General features: G+C 38.3%; 1 protein-coding gene across 7 annotated transcripts in view; it reads right to left on the bottom strand.

Moving 5' to 3' along the window:
* sdk2b (sidekick cell adhesion molecule 2b) overlaps nucleotides 1–22,565 on the bottom strand; it is a 305,599-nt gene that overhangs the window by 31,718 nt on the left and 251,316 nt on the right. For all 7 annotated transcript variants that reach the window (XM_077200337.1, XM_077200331.1, XM_077200333.1 and 4 more), the window contains exons 7-23: nucleotides 21,419–21,609; nucleotides 20,199–20,282; nucleotides 18,919–19,113; nucleotides 17,778–17,894; nucleotides 15,751–15,918; nucleotides 15,516–15,618; nucleotides 11,608–11,784; nucleotides 9,940–10,076; nucleotides 8,661–8,808; nucleotides 7,178–7,318; nucleotides 6,358–6,539; nucleotides 5,365–5,480; nucleotides 4,069–4,264; nucleotides 3,230–3,328; nucleotides 2,418–2,609; nucleotides 1,140–1,261; nucleotides 926–1,035 (exon numbers count right to left, since the gene is read on the bottom strand). In XM_077200337.1, coding sequence (XP_077056452.1) covers nucleotides 926–1,035; nucleotides 1,140–1,261; nucleotides 2,418–2,609; nucleotides 3,230–3,328; nucleotides 4,069–4,264; nucleotides 5,365–5,480; nucleotides 6,358–6,539; nucleotides 7,178–7,318; nucleotides 8,661–8,808; nucleotides 9,940–10,076; nucleotides 11,608–11,784; nucleotides 15,516–15,618; nucleotides 15,751–15,918; nucleotides 17,778–17,894; nucleotides 18,919–19,113; nucleotides 20,199–20,282; nucleotides 21,419–21,609 — 2,478 coding nt within the window. The remainder of the gene's footprint in view (nucleotides 1–925; nucleotides 1,036–1,139; nucleotides 1,262–2,417; nucleotides 2,610–3,229; nucleotides 3,329–4,068; nucleotides 4,265–5,364; nucleotides 5,481–6,357; nucleotides 6,540–7,177; nucleotides 7,319–8,660; nucleotides 8,809–9,939; nucleotides 10,077–11,607; nucleotides 11,785–15,515; nucleotides 15,619–15,750; nucleotides 15,919–17,777; nucleotides 17,895–18,918; nucleotides 19,114–20,198; nucleotides 20,283–21,418; nucleotides 21,610–22,565) is intronic.

Raw genomic sequence — 22,565 nt, 5'->3', positions numbered from 1 at the left:
TGACGAAACGCGCTCTGTAGCGATTTGTTCGCTGTCGGCTATGGTAGAAACATGACGACACAATATGTCTACCTCCGTAGAAGGGGGTGCCCGCGGTTATGGAGATATAAATGTCTCATTCTAAGCGGTAATAAAAACATAACGGTTCATTATGCAAGGTCTTTATACACCACTGAAAACATAGTTATGGGTCTTATATTGCATTTCTGTCAATAGATCCTCAGAAATATTACACATTGCACCTTTTAATGGCCTTTTATACATTAACATCCATCTCGGGTAATCCAATCACAAACAGTGTTGTTATTGCTAAATTAAAGTAAAATTAAAACCATTAAACATATGGTCAAACTTTAGATTAGGGTTCAATTCTCACTCTCAGACTTTGCCTCAATAAACACCTAATAACTGCATATTAACAGTTAGTAAGGTAGTTGTTCATTTTAGGTATAATGTATGATTAAGGGATGTAGAATATGGTCATGCAGAATAAGTCAGGCATTTATATATGATTTCTAAGTACTAATAAAAAGCCAATATAATAGTAATATGCATGCTAATAAGCAACAAATAATAGTGAGAATTGGACCCTAAACTATAGTCTTACCAAAAATATTTTCGGTAATTGAAATAAAATGTAAAAATAAAAATATTAAATGAAATATTAAAACTTAAATGGAAATTAGAATTGTTGCCTGGTCAACTAAATCAAATAAATATATAACAGAAGCTTAATTTGAAGTACTAAAATGACTAAATCTGAATAAAAAATTAATTACAGCTTAATTACATTAATTAATTTACAATTTATATAAAATTATTATAATTTATATATATATATATATATATATATATATATATATATATATAAACAAATAGAAATGCCAAAAGCACATGACAAAATTGCTTGAATAATCAAAGTCACCTATAAAAGGTGTAGGGGTTGAGGCCGGAGACCTCCAGAGAGCGAGCATCAGGCTCATTGGCCAGCTGATGGACCATCACCCAATCCTCATTCTCTCCAATGATACCGACCTGAAAGCAGAAGACAAGATAGATGCATAGTGTTCATAAGTGTTCAGACAAAGATCAAATCTAGATTGTGAAAGCATTAGCCTCTTAAATAATGAGTGACCCACCTGGGCCTCCACCTGCCAACGAGAAATTGAAGTCTTGCCATCATATCCTGGCTTGTACTGTAAGGTTACTGATCGAGGGCCAATGTTTGAGATGGCCAAGTTTGTGGGAGGCCCGGGAAGCTCTGTATCGGAAGAGAGAAAAGACTGTTATAGTTCACAATGCATAGGTTATTTCGTTTTATTTAATCTAGAATATAATTTTGCAATAAATCCTAAAATAGATAAATAAATGATCATAAACCAAACATTAAAAGAATGTATTGAAATGTGAAAATGTTTAGCTGTGTTATGGCGCCCTCTTCTGGTAAGATAAGACTTTAAATAAAAATGAAGTAAAACTAAATAAATGACACATTACTCTCATTCATTAATATGAACACCAGATTATAATTTTTTTATTATTAAGAAAATGTGAGTTGCTATGTGGTTGGCAGTGTTTTTGGTGGTTTGGCGTTGCTGTTTGTTATGGTGATCTGAGTGGTTGCTAAGGTATCTAAGGTGTTCTGAGGTTGCCTGACCATGGCTGTGTGGTTGCTAGGGTGTCCTGTGTGGTTGTTAGGGTGTTCAGAGATGTAGCACAGGCATTGCAACACATTTGTCGGTACAGAGGCGTTTGGGTTGGTTTTACACCATAACAATAGCAAGCAGCACTAAATGTACTTTAATAAGCAACAGTTTCCGTAGTTTTCCCACTGTTAAATGTCTGTGTGAAAGGCAGAAATGAAGGAGAACTGTGGTACAAATCATTCCACACTCACAGCTGTTCCCCAGCTTATTATCAGTCGTTGAAATATGCCTCCAACAAAACACTGGGGAATGTCATGAAAGCAGCAGGGTCTGTATAACTCAATAAGGGTAACGTGGCGCGACACTAGAGTTCAGGTCTCATACATCTTTAAACGTCTACATTTACTCTTGAATGTGTGCAGTTCGTACATGGTTTGAGTCTGGAATCCATAGACCATCTAATGAAGCAATAAAGGCGAAATGATCTCTGGCCTGGGAGTCGTAACAGTGAACTCCATGCAGTCAGGGCGTCTGTGCTGCGTCGATGCAATAACGAGAGCTCAGACGTTTAACTTTATAACCCTCTGTAGTCCTTTTAATGGGAGCTCTATAACCAGTGGTGGTCTAAAGCTGGTTCAGGGAAAGAGAAGAGTATGTGTGCATTTTCTCTTCTCCTATTAGCATGCCAGACCTTTTTCCGGTCTGGTTTTAATGTGCAATTTGCCATAACTGTTTGGACTGGTGTGTGAATTCGTGCATTCACTGCTTTACCTGGTGGTACTCCTGAAGAGATTGTTGAAGATGACAGCTGACCCTGTCCCTTGGAGGTCATTCCGGCAACCTCAATGGTGTACGTGGTGAGAGCGGTTAGTCCAGTGACTCTATATTCCAGAGTAACATTAGGCAGGTAGTGTGTAACCCGAGTGTTAGTACGGTTATACTCCTCCCAAGATATACGATACCCTAGGAAACAAATATTAAATATAAATATATGAGATGCACCAATGTATCGGCCAAAAATCAGTAGCGGACGATAAAAGCAAGTATTTTCACTATCGACCTTGAACTAATTGTTTAAAAACAGCCGATGATCAGGGTCGATTATATCCTGTCATTCAAAAGGGGCGGAAAAACGTGTTCAGACTGCAAATCGTACTGTGTGTGAAGAAAATGTTTCTTGTTTTGAATATAGGACAAGTTATTGAGACAAAAACACACTAATAGTTAAAAAATAGCAACATAAATGATTCACCAGTAGTTTAAGTCAGGGTTGCCAGGTCTGCGTTTTTTTCCCTACATCAAACATTATTTGTAGCGCGCCTGTCATCCAATAATTGCAAATAGGCTTTGTGCTTTCTTCCTTCTGATAAGAAACATAAGCTTTAAAATAAATGCTGTTCAAAAAGTTATAACTGCTCGCCCACAATCACATGCAAGTCATTCTGGACAATCTAGCAAACAACATAGAAATCCTGTATCATAGACTTGATATATGATTGGTTCTGAAGAAGTCATCAACGGAGCAAAGAAAAATGATTATTTCTTCAATAAACATATGTGTTAATAACAGATACAAATCTCACCAGTCAGAACTCCATTCTTCTCATTGGGTTCTCTCCAGCTGACTTTGAGAGAAGTGTCTAGAATCTCAGTGAAGCTCAGGTGACCCACAGCACCAGGAGCTGAAAATACAGGACAGGGATGAGGGTGAGACTGTGAGACCTTCACAGGTACAGAATACCTGGAGATGTGAGTGTGGTTTCCATTAAAACATGGTCATAGGTTATCCTGCTTCCAATGGTTGGTATTGAAAGCACTGAACATCAACAATAACCATGTAAAGCACGGCTTAAAAACACGAAAAATAAAAAAAACGAAGCAGAATCGGCATTTAAACGTTTTGAGCATGATTTTGGTCAAATATTAATCATATAATGACACAGTCATGCAAGTGTCTGACCATACATTCAGCCACAATCTTAACTTTCACAACATGCCGTTTAATTTCCTGAATAGTAGCGGTTCTACACTAACCTGTCATTTTCACTTGTTTCAAACACACACACCACGGTGGTTATTACCTGACATTTATTTTCACTTAAATGCAATGCTTTAACGGTTGGTGGCATGTACTCCTGAGGTACAAAAGCCATTGCAACTTACTGTACCTATGATGAATTAACAACTGATTTCACCAACAACATGTTTCTGGATCAACATCTTTTTTGATCCTGGAACATCATTCCAATCAACCAATCAGATTTGAGGGAAATGTTTATCGTTTACGTGAAGTATAGTCTTACAACCAGCATTAGGTGCTTCTACATCAGTGTTATTCACCTATCATTTCCTTCTTATTTTAGGGATACCTTATGGGTATAGGGTTAGGTTTAGGGGTAGGGATATGGTCAGGATTACTCACTGTCTTCATGTGTGCGCAGGCGTCGTGGAGAGCTACGAGGACCATCTCCAGGTGTGGTGAAGCAGAGCACAGAGGTGAAGTACTCCGAGAACTTCTTCAAGCCGGTGATGTGGCCCATGTGAACGCTGTCCTGGAAGTTCGGCCGAACTGTCATTACTGTCATCTCATCTTCCTTTCCTGGCTCCCATGCTAACAGCTAAAAAGAATGGGGGAATAAGATAAATTATCCAGATTTAATTTATTTGTAACTTTTTTACTTTACTTCTTTACTATTTACTTCTTTATATATTTTGGTTTGTATATATATATACATGTGTGTGTGTGTGTGTGTGTGTGTCTAAATATATACACACACACACACACACACACACACACACACACACACACACACACACACACACACACACACACACACACACACACACACACACACACACACACACACACACACACACATATATATATGCCCATACACGGCATACACTTTTAAGTTAAATGTGATTAATCGATTTGACAGCACTAAAAATAATAGTAAAAATATTTATATAATAGTCTAAATGCTGCATCCCCCATAACCTAGAACTGGTCTGCAAGATTGAACTGCCCTTGGTGTTGACACACATTTTTTTTGGGGGGTGTGTTTGCACCATTACCTAATTTGGAAATTACCTAATTGTTCAAATAACACAATCAGTGAGCCTGATTCATTCTAAGTGAATTCCCTCTGAGAATGGCTGAATGGTCACAGATTTCCTCTCTTGTCCCAATATCGTGGATTATTTGGCATTTCAAAGTTTATAGACACTTGAAACTCTCCTCTGAGGGCACTAAAAAGAGAATGAGAGTTATAAGATTGTTCTCGAATGACTCCACAGAGAGAGAGAGAGAGAGAGAGAGAGAGAGAGAGAGAGAGAGAGAGAGAGAGAGAGAGAGAGAGAGAGAGAGATAGAGAGAGAGAGAGCTGTAGTTGTCTGGGACCGAATCTAAACCTAGCTAATAAGCTATTAAGACTAATGTGTCCGGCTGACTGTCTCCATTTTGTAATTGTCCTAAACAATTCTTTCCAGAGACAGTCTGGCTTTAAAGAACTAGACTGACAGGAGGATCAATTCTGGATCTCTCAGCGAAAACGAAAACAAAGGAATGAGAGCGGTGAGTTTGAAAGAGACCTTTGGCTACCCTTGCATGAAATCTCATCAACAAACTCTTAAAAAAACAAAAATAAACGCTGAGTTTAATGCATTTTCAGCAGGCCAGGTCTGAGTGCTGATTTATTCTCATTCCTTCAGCGTTTACCTTGTAGCCCTGGTTGATGCCGTTAATGAACTGCGGGTTCGGAGCTGTCCAGGTGAAGCGGATAGTGGTGGAGTTGACGGGCTCTGCTTTCACGTTGCCTGGAGCGATGGTGGGAACTGGTTGACAGGTAAAATTGAAAAAAGAAGACAGAGGCGGAAACAAATGAGACTTCTTTTTTTGGTAACACATTTCAGCTGCTAAACCCTAGACAAGTCAGTTCTGTCTTCATAAATTTCAGACAACTTACAGACTATAGATTTCAGACAGCTAAACAGTAGTGTTTTAAAGGAATAATTACCAAAATATGCCTCATATTGTTCCAAACTCATACAGTGTCATTTTAAAGGAAAACAAAAGGGGATTGTTTTTAAATAATTTATCCACAGCTCAATTATGTACAACAACAGTTCACAGTGACCTCAAACTTTGATTTTCAGTAAAAAAAAATAAAAAAAATAATTGTGTATATTTTGGTTTTCGCATGACTTTTCAAGACTGAATTTAGGGCATGTTATTTTATTTTATTTAATTTTTTTGTGGGGGGATTTTTGTCTGTTTTCACTACTGAATGGAAAGGACTGTGAAAGACTGATATGAACACTTTAACAACAACAACAACAACAACAACAACAACAACAACAACAACAACAACAACAACAACAGCATGCAGGTTTGGAATAATATAATTTACTTTATTAGTAAATAATTCATTTTTGGATGAATCATTATTATCAATGTTGAAAACAGTTGTGCCGCTTAATATTTTTGTGGAAACTTTTTTTTCCAGGATTCTCTGATACACAGAAAAATCTAAATAACAGCTTGTATTATTATAGAAATATTTTGTAACATTATACATTCCTTTAGTGTTACTTTTGATCAATTTGATGCCTTCTTGCTGAATTAAAGTATCAGTTTCTTAAAAAAAAAAAATCTCTCTGACCACACACTTTTGAACATTAGTGTATGAATGAATGGGATCTAAAGCCTCACCTCCCTGGAGAGTCCACTCTGTAACCTTATGGCAGTAAACACCTAGTCCAGCTCCATTATAGGCCGCCACCTCGATTTCATAATTAGTCCAGATGATGAGATCCTCCAGCAGCAGGTTGGTGACATCAGGGTTCGAGATATTTTTATACTGGATATCCACAGGCAGACCGGTCAGACGATACCTAAGATTAGCAAAGGGCTATATTGTTACTGTCAAGGACAGATGCAAAGATTTTCTGATCTTAACGGACAGATTTGACAGAGGAGAAAATTTCCCAGAGATAACTCTCTCTGAAGGGCTCTGATAAACATCTCTAAAACTATACCTCGTCTCATCTACTCTTCATAATCTGTCTGTTGGTTTTTGTACCGCAGTACCATATATAAACAACAGAGGGAAACAAAGAACCACTCAAGAAATGTTATGGCATTCTGTGCGTTTTCATTGACCTGAGCCTAGGTCCATATGGGGCGACCAAGGTTTGCAATATCAAAGACGGCCTTCAGCTTTCCTGAATGATGAACAGGGAAAATATATAAATAAATGAACAAAAAGTCCATTTCACTGTCATCACTGACGGAGGAAAATGCCCTGAAGTGCTCAAATCCAGGAGTAGCCTTGAAATAATACAATACAATCAAATTTACCCTTAAACCTGCTGTGGAGAAAGAGAATTTAGACAAGCTGGAAAATAATCATATTGCCGTTGACTTGGAAAAACAACCAGCAGAAGATTGAGAGTGAAATAAGTGTAAAACATAGAAAACATTAAGGGTTTAAGATACAATCAGACCCCAGACACGAGTAAACATGTCTCACCGGATGATGTATCCTCTCAGGATGCCATTTTGGTGGCTTTCTGGTGGTGGCTGCCACTGAATCATGATGGACTGGTTGGTGCGGCCACTGGCAATGACGTTCTGAGGGGGAGCGCTGGGTGGCTCTTCTGGAAGAGAGACCCTGACGAGAGAAGGTAAACATAAGTGATTGTTCGATGGCTGATGCCGATATCTTAGACGGTTCCCAAACTCTGGGGTTTGACCCCTACAGGGGGACCATAATTATAAAAAGGGGGGCGCGGCAAGGCTAAGGGATAGTGTGTACTGTCAGCAGATAGTTATGCAAAAGAAACCTCTTCAGGGTGATACAAGACACCACTACAAAATGATCTGGCTTATTATGCGACCACTTGCCAATAATTGAACACAAAATATCAATTTGACATATTTTATTACCTCAATGAGTACCCACTTGAGCGGTCTGTTATCAGTTGTAGTGTATGTTGTCGTGTAATAACAGACCGCTAGATGGTGCGATTAAAGAATCAGAATTGAGTATTGCAGGGATCTGTGTTAAAATATAAATGAATGATGAATGGTTCTGAACTAAGCAGGATTTTTTTTTTTTTTTTGAGGAAATGCAAAGCAGACGATGAATCTACTTCAAACATCACAACTACCAAAACAACATCTAGACGCGAACGGGACATTCCTTCAGAAAAATGTATCGTCTGATGCTGATAATTAAGAAATGGCAAATATTAGCTGATATATTGTCCTTGACCACTAAATACAAGACACTAAAACATGTTGTCTCACAGTAAACTAAGACCAGGAGCAGCAGATGTTACCAAAGTTCCTTTCAAGGAAAGTGACGACCATCTGCAAAAACACACATTTCAATAATATTTCAAATCAGCAATTAAATAGAACATGAACGGTATTGTAAACTTTGTTTTTAGGCTAAAATAACAGTAAACAATATTTTTCCCAGGTTGGTCCAGTCTAGAACTGTCGTGAACACAAATCAGTGACATTGACGATTGGCTCTTTTACTTGGAAGACGGGACTTATTTTACTCTAGCTAGTTTCCCCTAAATGCAAATGGTCCGTCAGTGCAGTCTTTTATATAGGCTGGATCAGGCTGGATAAATTCTGAGTTGCGATTATTGTGGCTAGAAGAGGTTTTTCTCAAACCTCTGGAGAAACAGAGGGATTTGTGTCCGTTCTGATGGGGGCATTGGCTGGATGTCTAATTTAAGTGTTGAAAAGCTTCCTTAACATGCCGAGGGCTTTGATTACACTGATCCTTGGACGATACACTGACACACATAAACACATCCAAGAGAAATACAGCCGTATACACACAGAGCGTTCAGACAGATAAATCCTCCCATAGACACTGTCCCATGAGAGCACAGGCAATTTTCACATGCTGTGACAGAGTGATAGAGTTATCTTTATGGTCAAACAGGGCACTGCTATGAATCTCGACGGGCTTTAGGACCCTGTGATCAGCTCACCGGTCAGTCTCCTTGCTGAACTGGCCCTTGCCAACGTCGTTGACGGCACACAGGCGGAACTGGTAAGAGCGTGCCGGGATCAACCCGTTGACCGTTACAGCAGCCGACTCTGGCTCAATGTTAGCCAACAGGACCGTCCAAGGAGCATCTGTGTAGAGCAGATAATGAAGGACACACAATGAACTAAACCAACATTCTTAAAAATTAAAAAAAGAGGTTTTGCATAGGACCATTTTCTTCAGGTCCTGTATAGCCACTAAAGAGCCTTTCAAGTTCAGTGGTTCTATTTGCTGGTGCTTTAGAAAACTCAGAAGGTGATACGAAGAAAGTAAGAATACGGAGAAAATGAAGAACCTAAAATGTAGTATCAGTAACTTTAAATGAATCGTTTATGACATTATGTGCTAAACCTTAAGCCCTATAATTAACAATAATATTGAACAATATACAAAATATTATTGTTGTGAGTTATTATTTTTACTTGAATTATTATGTTTTAATAAATTATTTTGATAATAAAAAAACTACTTAAAATTATTTGTTAGCTATAATAATAATAATAAAAAAGAATTATAAAGGTAATAAATGTTTATGTATAATATAAGAAATGTTTATGTTATTAAGAAAAACAAATAATTGTGTTCATATTATTTTATTAATAATAATTATTATTATTAGTATTACTATAATAATAATAATAATAATATTTATTATTATTATTATATGTGTGATAATTATAAATAAATGCTGATGCTGATTATACGACTATTTTAACAATAAAAACAGCAATAATAATAATTAATTTTGTTTATATCATTTTATTAATACTACTGCCACTACTAATAATAAATACTTTAATTGATATTTGTTATTATTATGACACACACAATTATTGTATTAATATAATAATAATAATTTTAATAATAATAATAATAATTGTAATAATAATAATAATAATAATAATAATAATAATAATAATAATGTTTTATTTATACACAACGAATAATAATAATAATAATAATAATAATAATAATAATAATAATAATAATAATAATAATAATTATTATTATTATTATTATTATTATTATTATTATTATCATCATTGTTATTATTGGTGTTATAAACACATTATGTTGATCATATAACATTAATAACAACTTACTCTATTTAACATTATTATCACTCTCAGAACATCATCAGTGAAATTCATAACAAGGTAACTATATCAATGTCACACAACTTGCCCGAGATTAATGATCCACATGGGGTCTTTACTCACTGTTTTCAGATACTTCCAGAATGTAGTGAATGAGAGGGCTGTTCCCATCAAAAGGTTTGGCCCACGTGAGGTTTATGGCTCTCTTCTCTGAGGTGCTTAACACTGCGGTGGGGTTCTCAGGGGCATGAGGCAACTGCCTGTGGGTAATATGTTATTTCAGAAGAAGAAAGCGTGAGATAGTCATTACTTTTCAGGGCCATTTAATGAGCACTCCATGAAGCATATCTAATATCTAAAGAGAACAAGTACATAAAAGGGTCATTCTATAAAATAGAGGTCAAAGTGGATTGCCATTTAGAACTATTCATGTTACATCTAGTATCTAGTTGACTAGTTTTAACAGCATCATTTATTGTAGCATCAAGCTGCACTCCCTGTAAATGTGACACATATTTTAAATATATATATATACTTTCTTTATATATAACAGTAATAAAAATGTTGTTTAAAAAGAGAATGGCAATGTTTGATAATGGGAAACTTGGGAATGAATGAATGAGTTTAAAATGACTAAAGGATTTCATGAAAGTAAAACATTAAAAGAACACTCCATCGTATTTTGAAACAGGGCTTATTCACCGTCTCCCCTACATTAAGATAGGTGGGCAAAAGCATTTTTGTCTCAGTGTATGCATCGTCTTAGTTTTGCAGCACCGACGCTGGCTTAGCTTAGCATAATGAATGGAATCATATGTTGTCAGGTAGCATGTCGTGAGTAAAAGTGATAAAAAAAAAATAAAAAAAAAAAACGAATTACTTCTTGTGGCCTGCGTATTCACAACGAGTACAAATAGCAATGCAGATTAAGACTAGGCGATTTCCTAGGCAGATATTGACTTGGGAATATATTAGGGCCAATCACAGTCAAAGCACTGCTACTTGGGCGAAGAGATATCACACAACACCTGAAATCCGTCAACATACTGACGTGACCTGCACCGAGTATCTTCGCTTTTGGATTGTGTTGAGTTTGAGAAGTTACAGCTACAGTTACAGCAAACATGGTAATTGGCTACATAGCATAAGGCTGTGAGAACAAGCAAAGGACAAGCACGCCCTAATCAGCCCTAAGTCAATATCTGCCTAGGAAATCGCCTAGTCTTAATCTGAATTGCTATTTGTATTTGTTGTGAATACGCAGGCCACAAGAAGTAATTCGTTTTTTTTATTTTCTTTTATTTTTATCACTTTTACTCATGACATGCTACCTGACAACATAGGATTCCATTCATTATGCTAAGCTAAGCCAGCGTCAGCACTGCCAAACTAAGACAATGCATGCACTGAGACAAAAATGCTTTTTCCCACCTATCTTAGTGTAGGGGAGACGGTGAATAAGCCCCATTTCAAAAAACGGTGGAGTGTTCCTTTTAAAGAAAAAAGACAGGGTGAATCAAAACATGTTTGATGGTAAAAAAGAGAAATGAGATGAACAGAAATAAAAAAATGAGAGCAGATAAATTAAAAAATGGAGGCAACGACACACACACAAAAAAAAGAGACCGAATGAGGGCAGGTGATGAACAGGGATATTGAAAAACTGAATGAGGTACGATTCAGAGAGCAGGAGACAGACCAAATCAAAAAGAAATTATCAGAAGAGATGAAGGACTGCGTGGATAGAGAAGAGAGCAGAGAGGATGATGGGATAGCGTTTTCATCTCTGACCTCACGCGTAAGTGTGCGCTGCGGGAATCATTGCCGCCCACTGATGTCACTCTGCAGGTGTATGTGCCGATGTCACCTGACCAGGTCTGAGAGATGTGTAGCGTTCCATTGACATCCAGTCGCATTCGAGGCAGAGACTGAGGGATGATCACCTGACCATCCTTCTCCCAAACAAACCTGAACATACACACAAACAACAACATACAGGACCAATACTATAAATATACAAATATCAGTTTGTTTCAAGGAATACGTAGCTGTTTTTATTCTGTCATTAAATATCATATAAAATCAAATACATTGTATTTTGGAAATATTGTGCAGTGGGACTTGATTTGATCCATCTAAATTTGATTGTAAAAAATCTGCAATGTTAATGTTAATAGTGGTGCTTCCTAAAACACTCTTTTTAAAATCTGTAAACAACTTAGACATCACTACAATGACCCTAGAAACCACCTAATAAAGACCTAGAAACCACAACACTCACCACAATTTAGTAAAAACCCTTGCAACCACCCAAAATACAGTAGTATCCACCTAGTTACAGCCTAGCAACCATCCAGCACATCCAAGCAATCATCCAGTTCTAGCATCACTCTTGTAAAACTATAGCAACCACCAAGAATACTCTAGCATCCACCTAGTAACATCCAGGCAACAACCCACAACATTCTAGCATTTACCTAATGCCGTAGCAACCATCCAGAACTCGCAAACATCCACCAAATAATGACCTAGCATCCATCCACAACATCCTAGCAATCACTCAGAATGTTCTACAATCCATCTAGTAACACCCAAGCAACCACCCAGTTCTAGCATCAATCTTGTTAAACTTAAAACTTAAAACTTAAAAGCAGTTAGTTAGAGCCAATGGCTTGCTGGGTAGTGTTCCAACATGAAGTGAAGTTGCGCTCCGGGCAACCCGAGTTCAACTCCCGACCAAGTGTGCCACACAAGTCTAGAAAAGTGAAGCCAAAGCATTTCGATCGCCCCCCCGGTGGCTGGCTGCAGTATAGATCTTAAACCCGCCCTCTCCATGTAAACGACTGGAACACGAGCAAAAAAAAATATAATAATCCAATTACATTTTTTTTTTCCAAAGATGGTTTCTGTCTTTTTATGTAGTTCTTTATGCAGACCTGTGTTCAAGTGTTTGTCTTCCCAGTAAGTTTGGTTTTAGTTTTTGATGCTATAAAAACGTGGTGTAATGTCATGGTTGACAGTTGTGCTTGCGATTGAGTCTGCGGGCGTTTGGACAGGATCTTGATGCCATGGCTTCACCTCAGGATTACCACTGCGCAGGGATCGGGGTCCAAACGATGTAATCGTCAACGACGGTTACTGGGATATTATGGCTTCATTTTTCTACAGTGGAAGGTAGAGGAGACGCGCTGACCATATTTTTTACAGGGTCCCGACTCGTGGTCCTTTCCTGACTTCGACTTCCTCTCTCTCCAACTTTCCTTCCTGTCTTCTCTCAAGCTATCCTATCTAAATAAAGACAAAAATCTCAAACATAAAAGCAACCAGCCATTAACACTCTAGCATCCAACTAGTAACAGCCTAGAAACCGACCAGAACAGTAACTACGTGGATTATGAAAAACTTTGTCAAGACTGATGAATTATTACATACAGTATAATATAATTTCTGATGAAGTCTTTAAATACAAATTAAAGTTAAAGAGAGAGTTTTGAAGAGAGAGAGAGAGAGAGAGAGAGAGAGAGAGAGAGAGAGAGAGAGAGAGAATAAAAATGATTTATTGTATCACAGTAAAGCAATCGTTCCTATGTGCCTCTGCTCTGGCAAATGTAGTTACCGTATAACACCTGTGTGTATGAAACAGTGTATTTAACTGAGCAGATCTACATATTACATTCATCTCAAAGACACTGCACAGTATTCAGGGAACATCCAAGGTCATCAGAAGCGTCTAACAGATGTGTCCAACCTCTGAGTAATCGATAAGACTCTCTCGCACACACGCGGGAAACAGATACGCATTCACAAACACTCGTGATTAATTGCATCATGGCCTGGCTTGTTGGAAATCCTTTTACTGCTGTTATCAATTACTGGCTTCATCCAACACAATTACCCCTCCTTCTCATCCCTCATTCTTTACGAAATAAGCCAAATGCCTCCACGGGTGTTCGGAAAGGAGGTTACGGAGGACAGAAAGAAATGGAAGCGGGAGACTGACATAACTGAATTATCTGAAAAATAACTCTTAAAAGGTGTCACTAATTGAAGTTCAGGTGCTCATCAAGAGAAACTCTTTGGCAGTTTTTGTGTTTTCATTGAGAGTCTGAATCTTGCCTTCAGTTCCCGATGCCGGTCTACCGTAATGGAGGATGGTTGAGGCTGCTGACTTCCAATTGAGCGCACTGAGAGTCAAGGGGGATTCAAAGGATTCTGGGGAACCATACGGGGGTTGTAAACGTTGAGATAATGTAATGGCTCATGATTTCACACTGGTGAGGCATCATTAACACCAGATGATTTTATTCATTGGGATTTAAATGGTGTGAAACTCATTCTCAGGGGTAGCATGCCACCATCCCAAACATCATAGCAACCACCCAGAACACTGTAGTATCTGCATAGTAACAGACAAGGATCCACTCTGAACATTTTAACATCCACCTATTCATGGCCTAGTACCCACCCAGCAAACACATAACCACCCAAACACTGTGACATTCACATAGTAACACCCTAGCATTCAGAATACTCTAGCATCCATCAAGTAATGCCCTAGCAACCACCCAGAACACTCTAACATCCACCTACCAATGCCTAGCAACTACACAAAACATTATATCATCCACCTAGTTATGGCCTAGCAACCACCCAAAACTTTCTTTCATCCACATGGTAACAGCCTAGTAACCACCGGGGGCTGCATTTTCCAAAAGCATTGTAAGACTAAGTTGATCATAGAGACAATTGGTGGCAATGCTTCTACGATCAACTTAGGCTTACAATGCTTTTGGGAAACGTAGCCCAGAACACTCTAGCATCCAGCAAGTAACGCCCAAACAACCACCCAAAACTTTCAATAATCAACCTTGTAACAGCCTAGCAACCAACAAGAACACTCTAATATCCACCTACTAATGGCTAGCAACCATCCAAAACATTCCAACCGGAACACTCTAACATCCACCTAATAATGCCTAGCAACCACCCAAAACATTCAAACAGAACACTCTAACATCCACCAAATAATGCCTAGCAACCACCCAAAACATTCCAACCAGAACACTCTAACATCCACCTACTAATGCCTAGCAACCACAAAAAAAAATTCACCATCCACCTAATAATGGCCAAGCAACCACCCAGAACTCTCTAGCATCCACCAAGTAATGTCATAACAACCATCCAGTACACTCTAGCATCCGCCTAGCAACAGCCTAGCAACCATCAAAAATATTCAATCATCCATCTAGTAATGGCTAGCAACCACCCAGAACATTCTATCATCCACCAAGTAACACCCTAACAACCATCCAGAACACTCTAGCATCAACTTAGTAACGGCCTAGCAACCACTCAGAACAATCTAGCATCCTCCTAATAACGCCCTATCAACCACCAGGATCACTCTACCATTAACCTAGTAGCTGCATAGCTAGCAACCATCTAGAACATTCTAGCATCCACATAGCAACACACAAAGAACAATTCAGTACCACTTAGCAACTACATATCAATGTCCCTCATATAATAATAAAGGTCAAATATTTATATTTTCAAAAAATGTGAACATGTACCTGGATAATATTTTTCCCCTACCCACATGGCTTTAGATACATGATCATAAAAGTAGTTTAAAAAAATACAAAACGTTCTGTGTTCACAATATTTCTTTGCAGTCAAGTGTATGTGGGCCGCACCTGACTGAGACACTGGGGTCATGTGTCACACCACAGGTCATGGTGGCTTTTGTTCCTTTGATGACACTCTGATCCTGAGGAGGATTAGTGATGCGTGTACGTGCTATAATGTGGATCCAAGTAAATGCACATCAGTATATGCACAGGTGTATGACACAAACATGAAAACACACTTGAACATGGATGTTATCAAGTAAAAAGATAGCCTCTGATCTATACACACAAACACACCCACCCCAGACTACGAGGTCAGCCGAGGCCTCGTCTATGCCACGGGAATTGCTGGCCATGCAAGTGTAGGTGCCGGCGTCTGATATGTGGGAGGGGCTTATGAGTAAACTTCCTGATTCCAGGAGAGTGAACCGGGGTAGCTGAACCGAACCGCTGGCCAGCACTCGTTCTCCTGCAGAGGTCACACACATACCCAGGCAAAAATACATGTTATTAAAATAGGCAAAATCAAATAGTAACCGCACATCATTGGGCATCTGTTTGTGATATATTAATATAGGGCATATAAATGTTAATTTGCAGTTTAATTCATTGCTTATACAAAGACATTTTATTTCAACATATTTCAGTCGATTTTTCATCTCAGTATAGCAATATAGTTTGGGACAAGCTAAACTAGTATATGTGTTCATGTTCATGTAAAAATAGCATGTTGTAAGTGCCTGTAGTTAACAACAGGCGCATCTGTGCTGTTAATTCACACATAGACACGTGATTCATATTTAAACAGTCTTTTAGCGGTTTACATACACTATATAAGCCCTTAAGAATAAAGAACTTACTATTATTAAATCCTCAGCTGGATCCGTTGCTCCTCGAAATGAAACCAAAACCAGTATTCATCACAGCGTTGTAAGACGACATAAAGTACATGAATCTGATAAAACTTGATGTGTTTTATCGAGTTGAGGTGGGCGTTGACTGGTTTGCATGGATTGCCTCAAATCATTTGCGTTTCAATAGCGCGCTCTCCGTAGGGGTGTTCACATTAGCAGATAATGAGTTGCCATGAGAACGACGGACATCTCTCTCTTTTCATACAGATTACATAAACAGAGAATATTTGTTTTCGTTTTGAATTAAATCATTTAAAAGTAGACACTTAAATGATTATAAAGATGTATTGATCTTGCCTGTGAGACTAGTATTCGCTGAGTCTTGGCTACGTTTAGAGACGTGCTCCAGAAAAAAAGTTCACGGAGACGGAGAGGCAGAAAGCTCAATGGTTTGTCATTTTACAAAAGCACAATGTTTTGTTTCGATTGTAAGTGGACATATAATAAAGTAGACATTTAAGACATAATATTTCATATTTCTTAAGTCTGTATGACCATAAATGACGGACTATTTCTCTTTTGCTGCTATGTGTAACAAATCCAGCAAAACGCGTCAGTGCGTTTGTCGACCCCAGAGTGTTATACCATGGCAAATGTATAACACTCAAATGTATTTTCAATAGAAAAAAATGTCTTAAATTTGGGTATTCAACTCACACAAAGCTTTTGTATTGTATCAGAGGACTTGGAATAAAGTGTGAGAGACATATTAGTCACATTTTATGCTAATTTTGCACAAGCTTGACAGCCTTGGTTCCCATTCATTATAATTGCACGGACAAGAGGGACCAAAATAATTATTTAAAACTTCTATTGTGTTCCACAGAAAAAGTCAAATGGGTTTGAAACAACAGAAGGGTGAGCAAACAATGACAGCACTTTCATTTTTGGGTGAACTAATCCTTTAAAACCACAAGCAGGCTTGTTTCCTTTCCTTTTGCTCCGACATAAATGTAAAGCACGGTTCTGGGGACCGACATGCTCCTCTAATTTGCCTTCCATACAATTGTTTCCATACAGAATCATAATGGGGCAACCAATATCTTACATTTCAGATGGTTCTGGTTAAAGATGTATTTGTAGCTTCTACAATGATTTTTAATGAGTAGTTTGGCTATTCAAGAAAGTTGTTTCTACCATGCTTAAGGGTGTTTTAGTCACTCTGCTCACTATAAAACATACATTTACATAATTGTAGCCTGTGTCAAGTCACACAATACTTTTCTTGTCTGATGGCATCTGCACAGTTTAAAATGTGAAGGCGACATTGCAGCAAAATAGTGCAATATAGTGGTGACAAAAATAACATAAAGGGACAGAGAGGTACTGAGGTGAAGTGCAGCCTGGGAACTGACACTTTGTAGATGTTCTTTGGAAATGCGTGAGTGTAGACATTGAGGGATGTGTTCTTCACCTTTCTGCCAGGTGATTGCAGGACGAGGCGCTCCTGAGGTCTCACAGTGCAGGATAACTGACATGCCGTCAATCACAGTGCTGTCGGAAGGCCCTGCTGTGATGTTCGGTGCTATACCTGTGAGAGGAGCACACCAACTGCGTGAGAAACAAAGACGTACAATGGCACACACACGTTCAAACACTTCCTCGCATTCGTAAGGGCTGGGAAAATCACACAAAACGTGATTGGCGCAGATCAAAGCGTGGCTTAAAAACCAAACAAGTAAAGAAAACAGTGGAATGAAAGCAGAAACGGAAAGTTGAACAACAGAACAAAAACAATTCACTGGGAAATGTAGACAGGCATGATACATTGGGAATTGGAAGTCCTTAAAAAACAGTTCCTTACCATTTCCAGACTGGTTGATAAGGAAAAGGGAAAGCTAATAATTATAGGGATAGTTGACCCAAAAATGTACTTAACCCCCATGTCGTTCCAAACCTGTATGACTTACTTTCTTCTTTGGAACACAAAAGATGATGGCTTGTTTTTTGTTCAAACAAAGTCAATGGGGTCCAAAACAACTCCGGCACTTTTTTCAAAATAATCATTGTTTGTTCTCCACATGAGAAAGAAAGGCACACTGGTTTGGAATGACATAAATGTGAGGTAAATGATGACAAGATTTTCATTTTGGATAAACAATCTCTTTAACTCCGGCACTGTCCATCCATACCCAATATCTGTTCATTGTAAGCAGAGGTAAATATCAGCTCGATTTGGTGTTTAGCGTTTTAGCGAGCTCTATGTGTCTCTGAGCGGCAAGATAAGCTCAGTCAGTCCTCTATAAAAGCCCTCTTTATCTCTCCCTGTCTCTCTTTCGGTCTTTCTCTCTCGCTAACTCTTGCTCACAACAGGGTATTAATAACAGCCTTAGCACAGCGACAGAAAAGCACATGAGCGGCACAAGAGAGAATGAAGACGGGAAGAAAGAAAAGCATTGTTGGTATGGCATTCAAAGCCTTTCTGATTGCGAGAGAAAGAGACAGACAGAGAGAAGCAGAGGAAATAAATGTCCACATGTATTTGTGCATCAGTGTATGAGAGTCATAAAGAGGAAAGGTGTAATCCAGAGAGAGGGGCGTATGGATGAACTCACTCGTAACTGCGAGGTAGGTGTTGGTCTGCACCTCTCCGGCCTGGTTGCGGGCGAAGCACTGGAACATTCCGGTGTCGTCAGGAAGAAGGCCGTTAACCTGGAGACTACCCCCTGCCAGCACTCTGTAGCGCGGGGTCTTCACGGGGCTTATGGGTACTGCGTCCTTATACCACACGATATCAGGCTGAGGGACACCTGAGATGAATAGTTATAAATGTAAAGCTGAATAATTAAATATAAAAAAACCTTAATACTGTAATATATATTTAACTTGAATAAAATATTAAAAATGTACATTGAATATAATATGTATTATTATAATTATAACAGCATTACAATGTATTGATTTAGATTCTATTATATATATATATATATATATATATATATATATACAGACACACACACACACGCACGCAAGCACGCACGCACGCACACACGCACACACACACGCACACACGCACACACACACACACACACACACACACACACACACACACACACACACACACACACACACACACACACACACACACACACACACACACACACACACACACACACACACACACACACACACACACACACACACACACAGTATAGTAGGGCTGCACAATATTGGACAATTACATTGACATTGAGATATTTTTCTCCTGTAGATATTACGAAATGAAAACAATGAATGAATAGCTCTTTGAAAATATTTAATCATTCTAGAATGATTGTGGTAATTTTGAAGGGAAGTACGTCTGCATAGAAAATAATAAACAAATTACAATAATACGTAAATACAACAGAACAAAGAAATGAAAGAGTGATATATGTTTTTCAGGTAAGTATAACAATAAGGTACATAAATTCAATAATCAAATGTAAAATAACACTGCATAAATTAAATATAATGAATGTTTGTTAAAGCTACAAAATAGATTTTCTCTAAGTATTTAGCTGTTTAATTAAGATTGTTGACACAGATCTCAGTTTGAATCTGAGAATCACGTGCAAGAATCACATGGTGCCAGATGCACACACTGTATATATATATATATATATTTATTAATCTCAATTTTTTTGAACTATCTGCAATTCAAACTACTTTGTTGAGTAGCTCCGTCAACAGTAGAGTCCCATTGATCAAAAATCATGTCCCATACAGCTGTATATTAAACCTCATGTTCTGATTGGCTGTGGGTGCTTTGTGCAGCATGTTCGCTGTCAGTAAGGAGAGAAAAATTACTTGGTGCTAGAAAAACCTCATTAGGATGAGATGTCAGGTGTCTCACCTCTGGCCTGGCAGGGAATGTCCACCACTTTCTCCATCTCAGCTGTGATGTGTTTCTCTGGTTCCTTCACAAACTGAGGAGGTTCTGCGGAAGAGAGAGAGAGAGAGAGAGAGAGAGAGAGAGAGAGAGAGAGAGAGAGAGAGAGAGAGAGAGAGAGAGAGAGAGAGAGAGAGAGAGAGAGAGAGAGAGAGAGAGAGAGAGAGAGAGAGAGGTTTGTGACCTCCACATGTGCACTTCAAGATAAAAACACCACAGACAAACGGCACGGGAAGCAAGATTGAATCTTTTCAAATAAATAGGAGTGTTGTTGGATTTTTGAGAACATCCTGTTCAGGCTTTTTGTTTTTACTCCAACAACAGAACATTACAATAGATACAGATATAGAAAAAATGGCCTAAAATGACCTAACATGACATACATTGTAAATAGAGACAAGTTGTATTTAAAATTGCTATTCGACGAAATAAAAGTCTTTTAAATTGTGACTATTGTTAACTACTATATGTGTCACTTTTATTCAAAGCAGCTTATATATAAAGTATAGCTCACGATATAGCTACTGTTAGTTTGGGGTTGGTGAATTTTTTTGGTAACACTTCACTGTTCCATCATTAATGAATAACTAGACATGTACAAATGAGTAATGCATTATTAACAATCTAGTAACTAAATGGAACAATTTCAAGAGGGTCCTTACACCATTGGTGCTCGGGCCCTAACAAGAAACTCTGATTGACAAATTAGTAAGTTAGTATGTATTAACAACGAAAGGTCGTGGATTTTGCACATGCTCATTAGCTTCAACATGTCCGTTGCTGCTCAGTGAATATAGATTTTTTTTTGTTACTGAATTTAAGATGTTGACTCAGCATGCTGATTATAATGAACTGAATATTAGTAAAATGGCCAAAATTACATAATTGATGAAGAATTTTTGAAGAAAAGTATTTTTATGTATATCAGCACTTTCGTATTCATTGGCCTGCATGCACTACAATGTTATGCAGAGGGTAGCCAATCAAAACAGAGGGCATTTGAATCATAGTCTTGTTTGATTGTAAAGGTTAGAAAGAGGATGAAACAAAGGGTTAGAAAGAAGTTAAACTGTTTTTGGTCCAAGATATCTTGACTAACAATAGACTTGAAAAATAAAGAAAAAATGTACACTGAAGTTGATCCATCACACAGAGGTGAATACAGCCGTGTACATGTTTATTACCGAGCACGTGCAGGTACGCTCCAGCGCTGACAGAGGGAACGCTACTGCTACGGAGGACAGCTTCACACTCGTAGAAGCCAGAGTCACTGACCACCGGAGTCAACACCGTCAGTCTACGGTTAAAATCACTCAGTCCACTCCTCACCAGAACGCCGTCCTTCTTCCAACTGATACTCAGCTTTATTAATGGCCTGATAGAGAATTAAAATAGGAGGGAGAGAGTCAGGGAGGGAAACTGTCAAGTCAAGCATTAACTTTGGCTTTTCCTATTAATACAGTTAAAGAAATGTCAAAGCACTATCTATGACATTCTGTTGATTATCCCATGAAAAAACTTTTAACTAGTCCCTCAAATTGAAAAATAAAATAAACGATAATGTTATTACAATAGAGCATTGATTTACCTTGGAAGTCTATGGGCTAAGACATTTGCACACACTTAAAAAACATATTTCTATGAAAGTAGAGCCACAGGAATTCAACATTATGTGTCCAAAATTATAATCCACTCATCCCATGACCATTTAAAGACTGTAAACATTGTAACTTCTAAATGATACACATTAGTAGTGTGTATCTTCAACCAAAATCGACCTGTTCTTAGCAGAGCTCCCGAGAAAGGAGCTGTAACAATATAGTGGGATGGTTTTTGGTACTTATACTGCAAATATATATTCTTAAGGACATCAAAACGTAACCCTCTATGCGACACGGTCGAGTTTACTCGACAAGATCGCGCACTGAATAAAACGGCCGATTTTTTTCAAATTGGGTGTCAAATTTCGTTCGACCTCCCCTCCACTGGATGACAGACATGTCATGCTTCACCCCCGACTCAAAAAAAAACGTCATGTTTCTATACAAAATGTTCGCGTTAGAGCGTATTGAATTAGTGCGATCAAAAGCGGAGCTAGTGTGCTAGTGAGTCATGTTATCAGAGCCTCTCCGCAATCGCTGCGACAGTATTGTGGTGGAGACTTTGTCTAATACCACTGGGTATGTTAGACGAGGTCGAAGTATTCATAGGACAGTTAGGAGGTAACGTGGAGGCAGGGTGAGGAGTCGCAATGACAATGACAGTAGTCCGAGCTGTGCACACTCGGCGCGCGCGCGAGGCAGATCTGGCCGCGCTGCTCGTATCATCTCA

The sequence above is a fragment of the Siphateles boraxobius genome, unplaced genomic scaffold, assembly GCF_051911475.1.
Source record: "Siphateles boraxobius isolate OS27281-9 unplaced genomic scaffold, OSU_SipBor_1 46, whole genome shotgun sequence".
NCBI lineage: Eukaryota > Metazoa > Chordata > Actinopteri > Cypriniformes > Leuciscidae > Siphateles > Siphateles boraxobius.
This window is presented reverse-complemented; position numbering and strand designations above follow the sequence as displayed.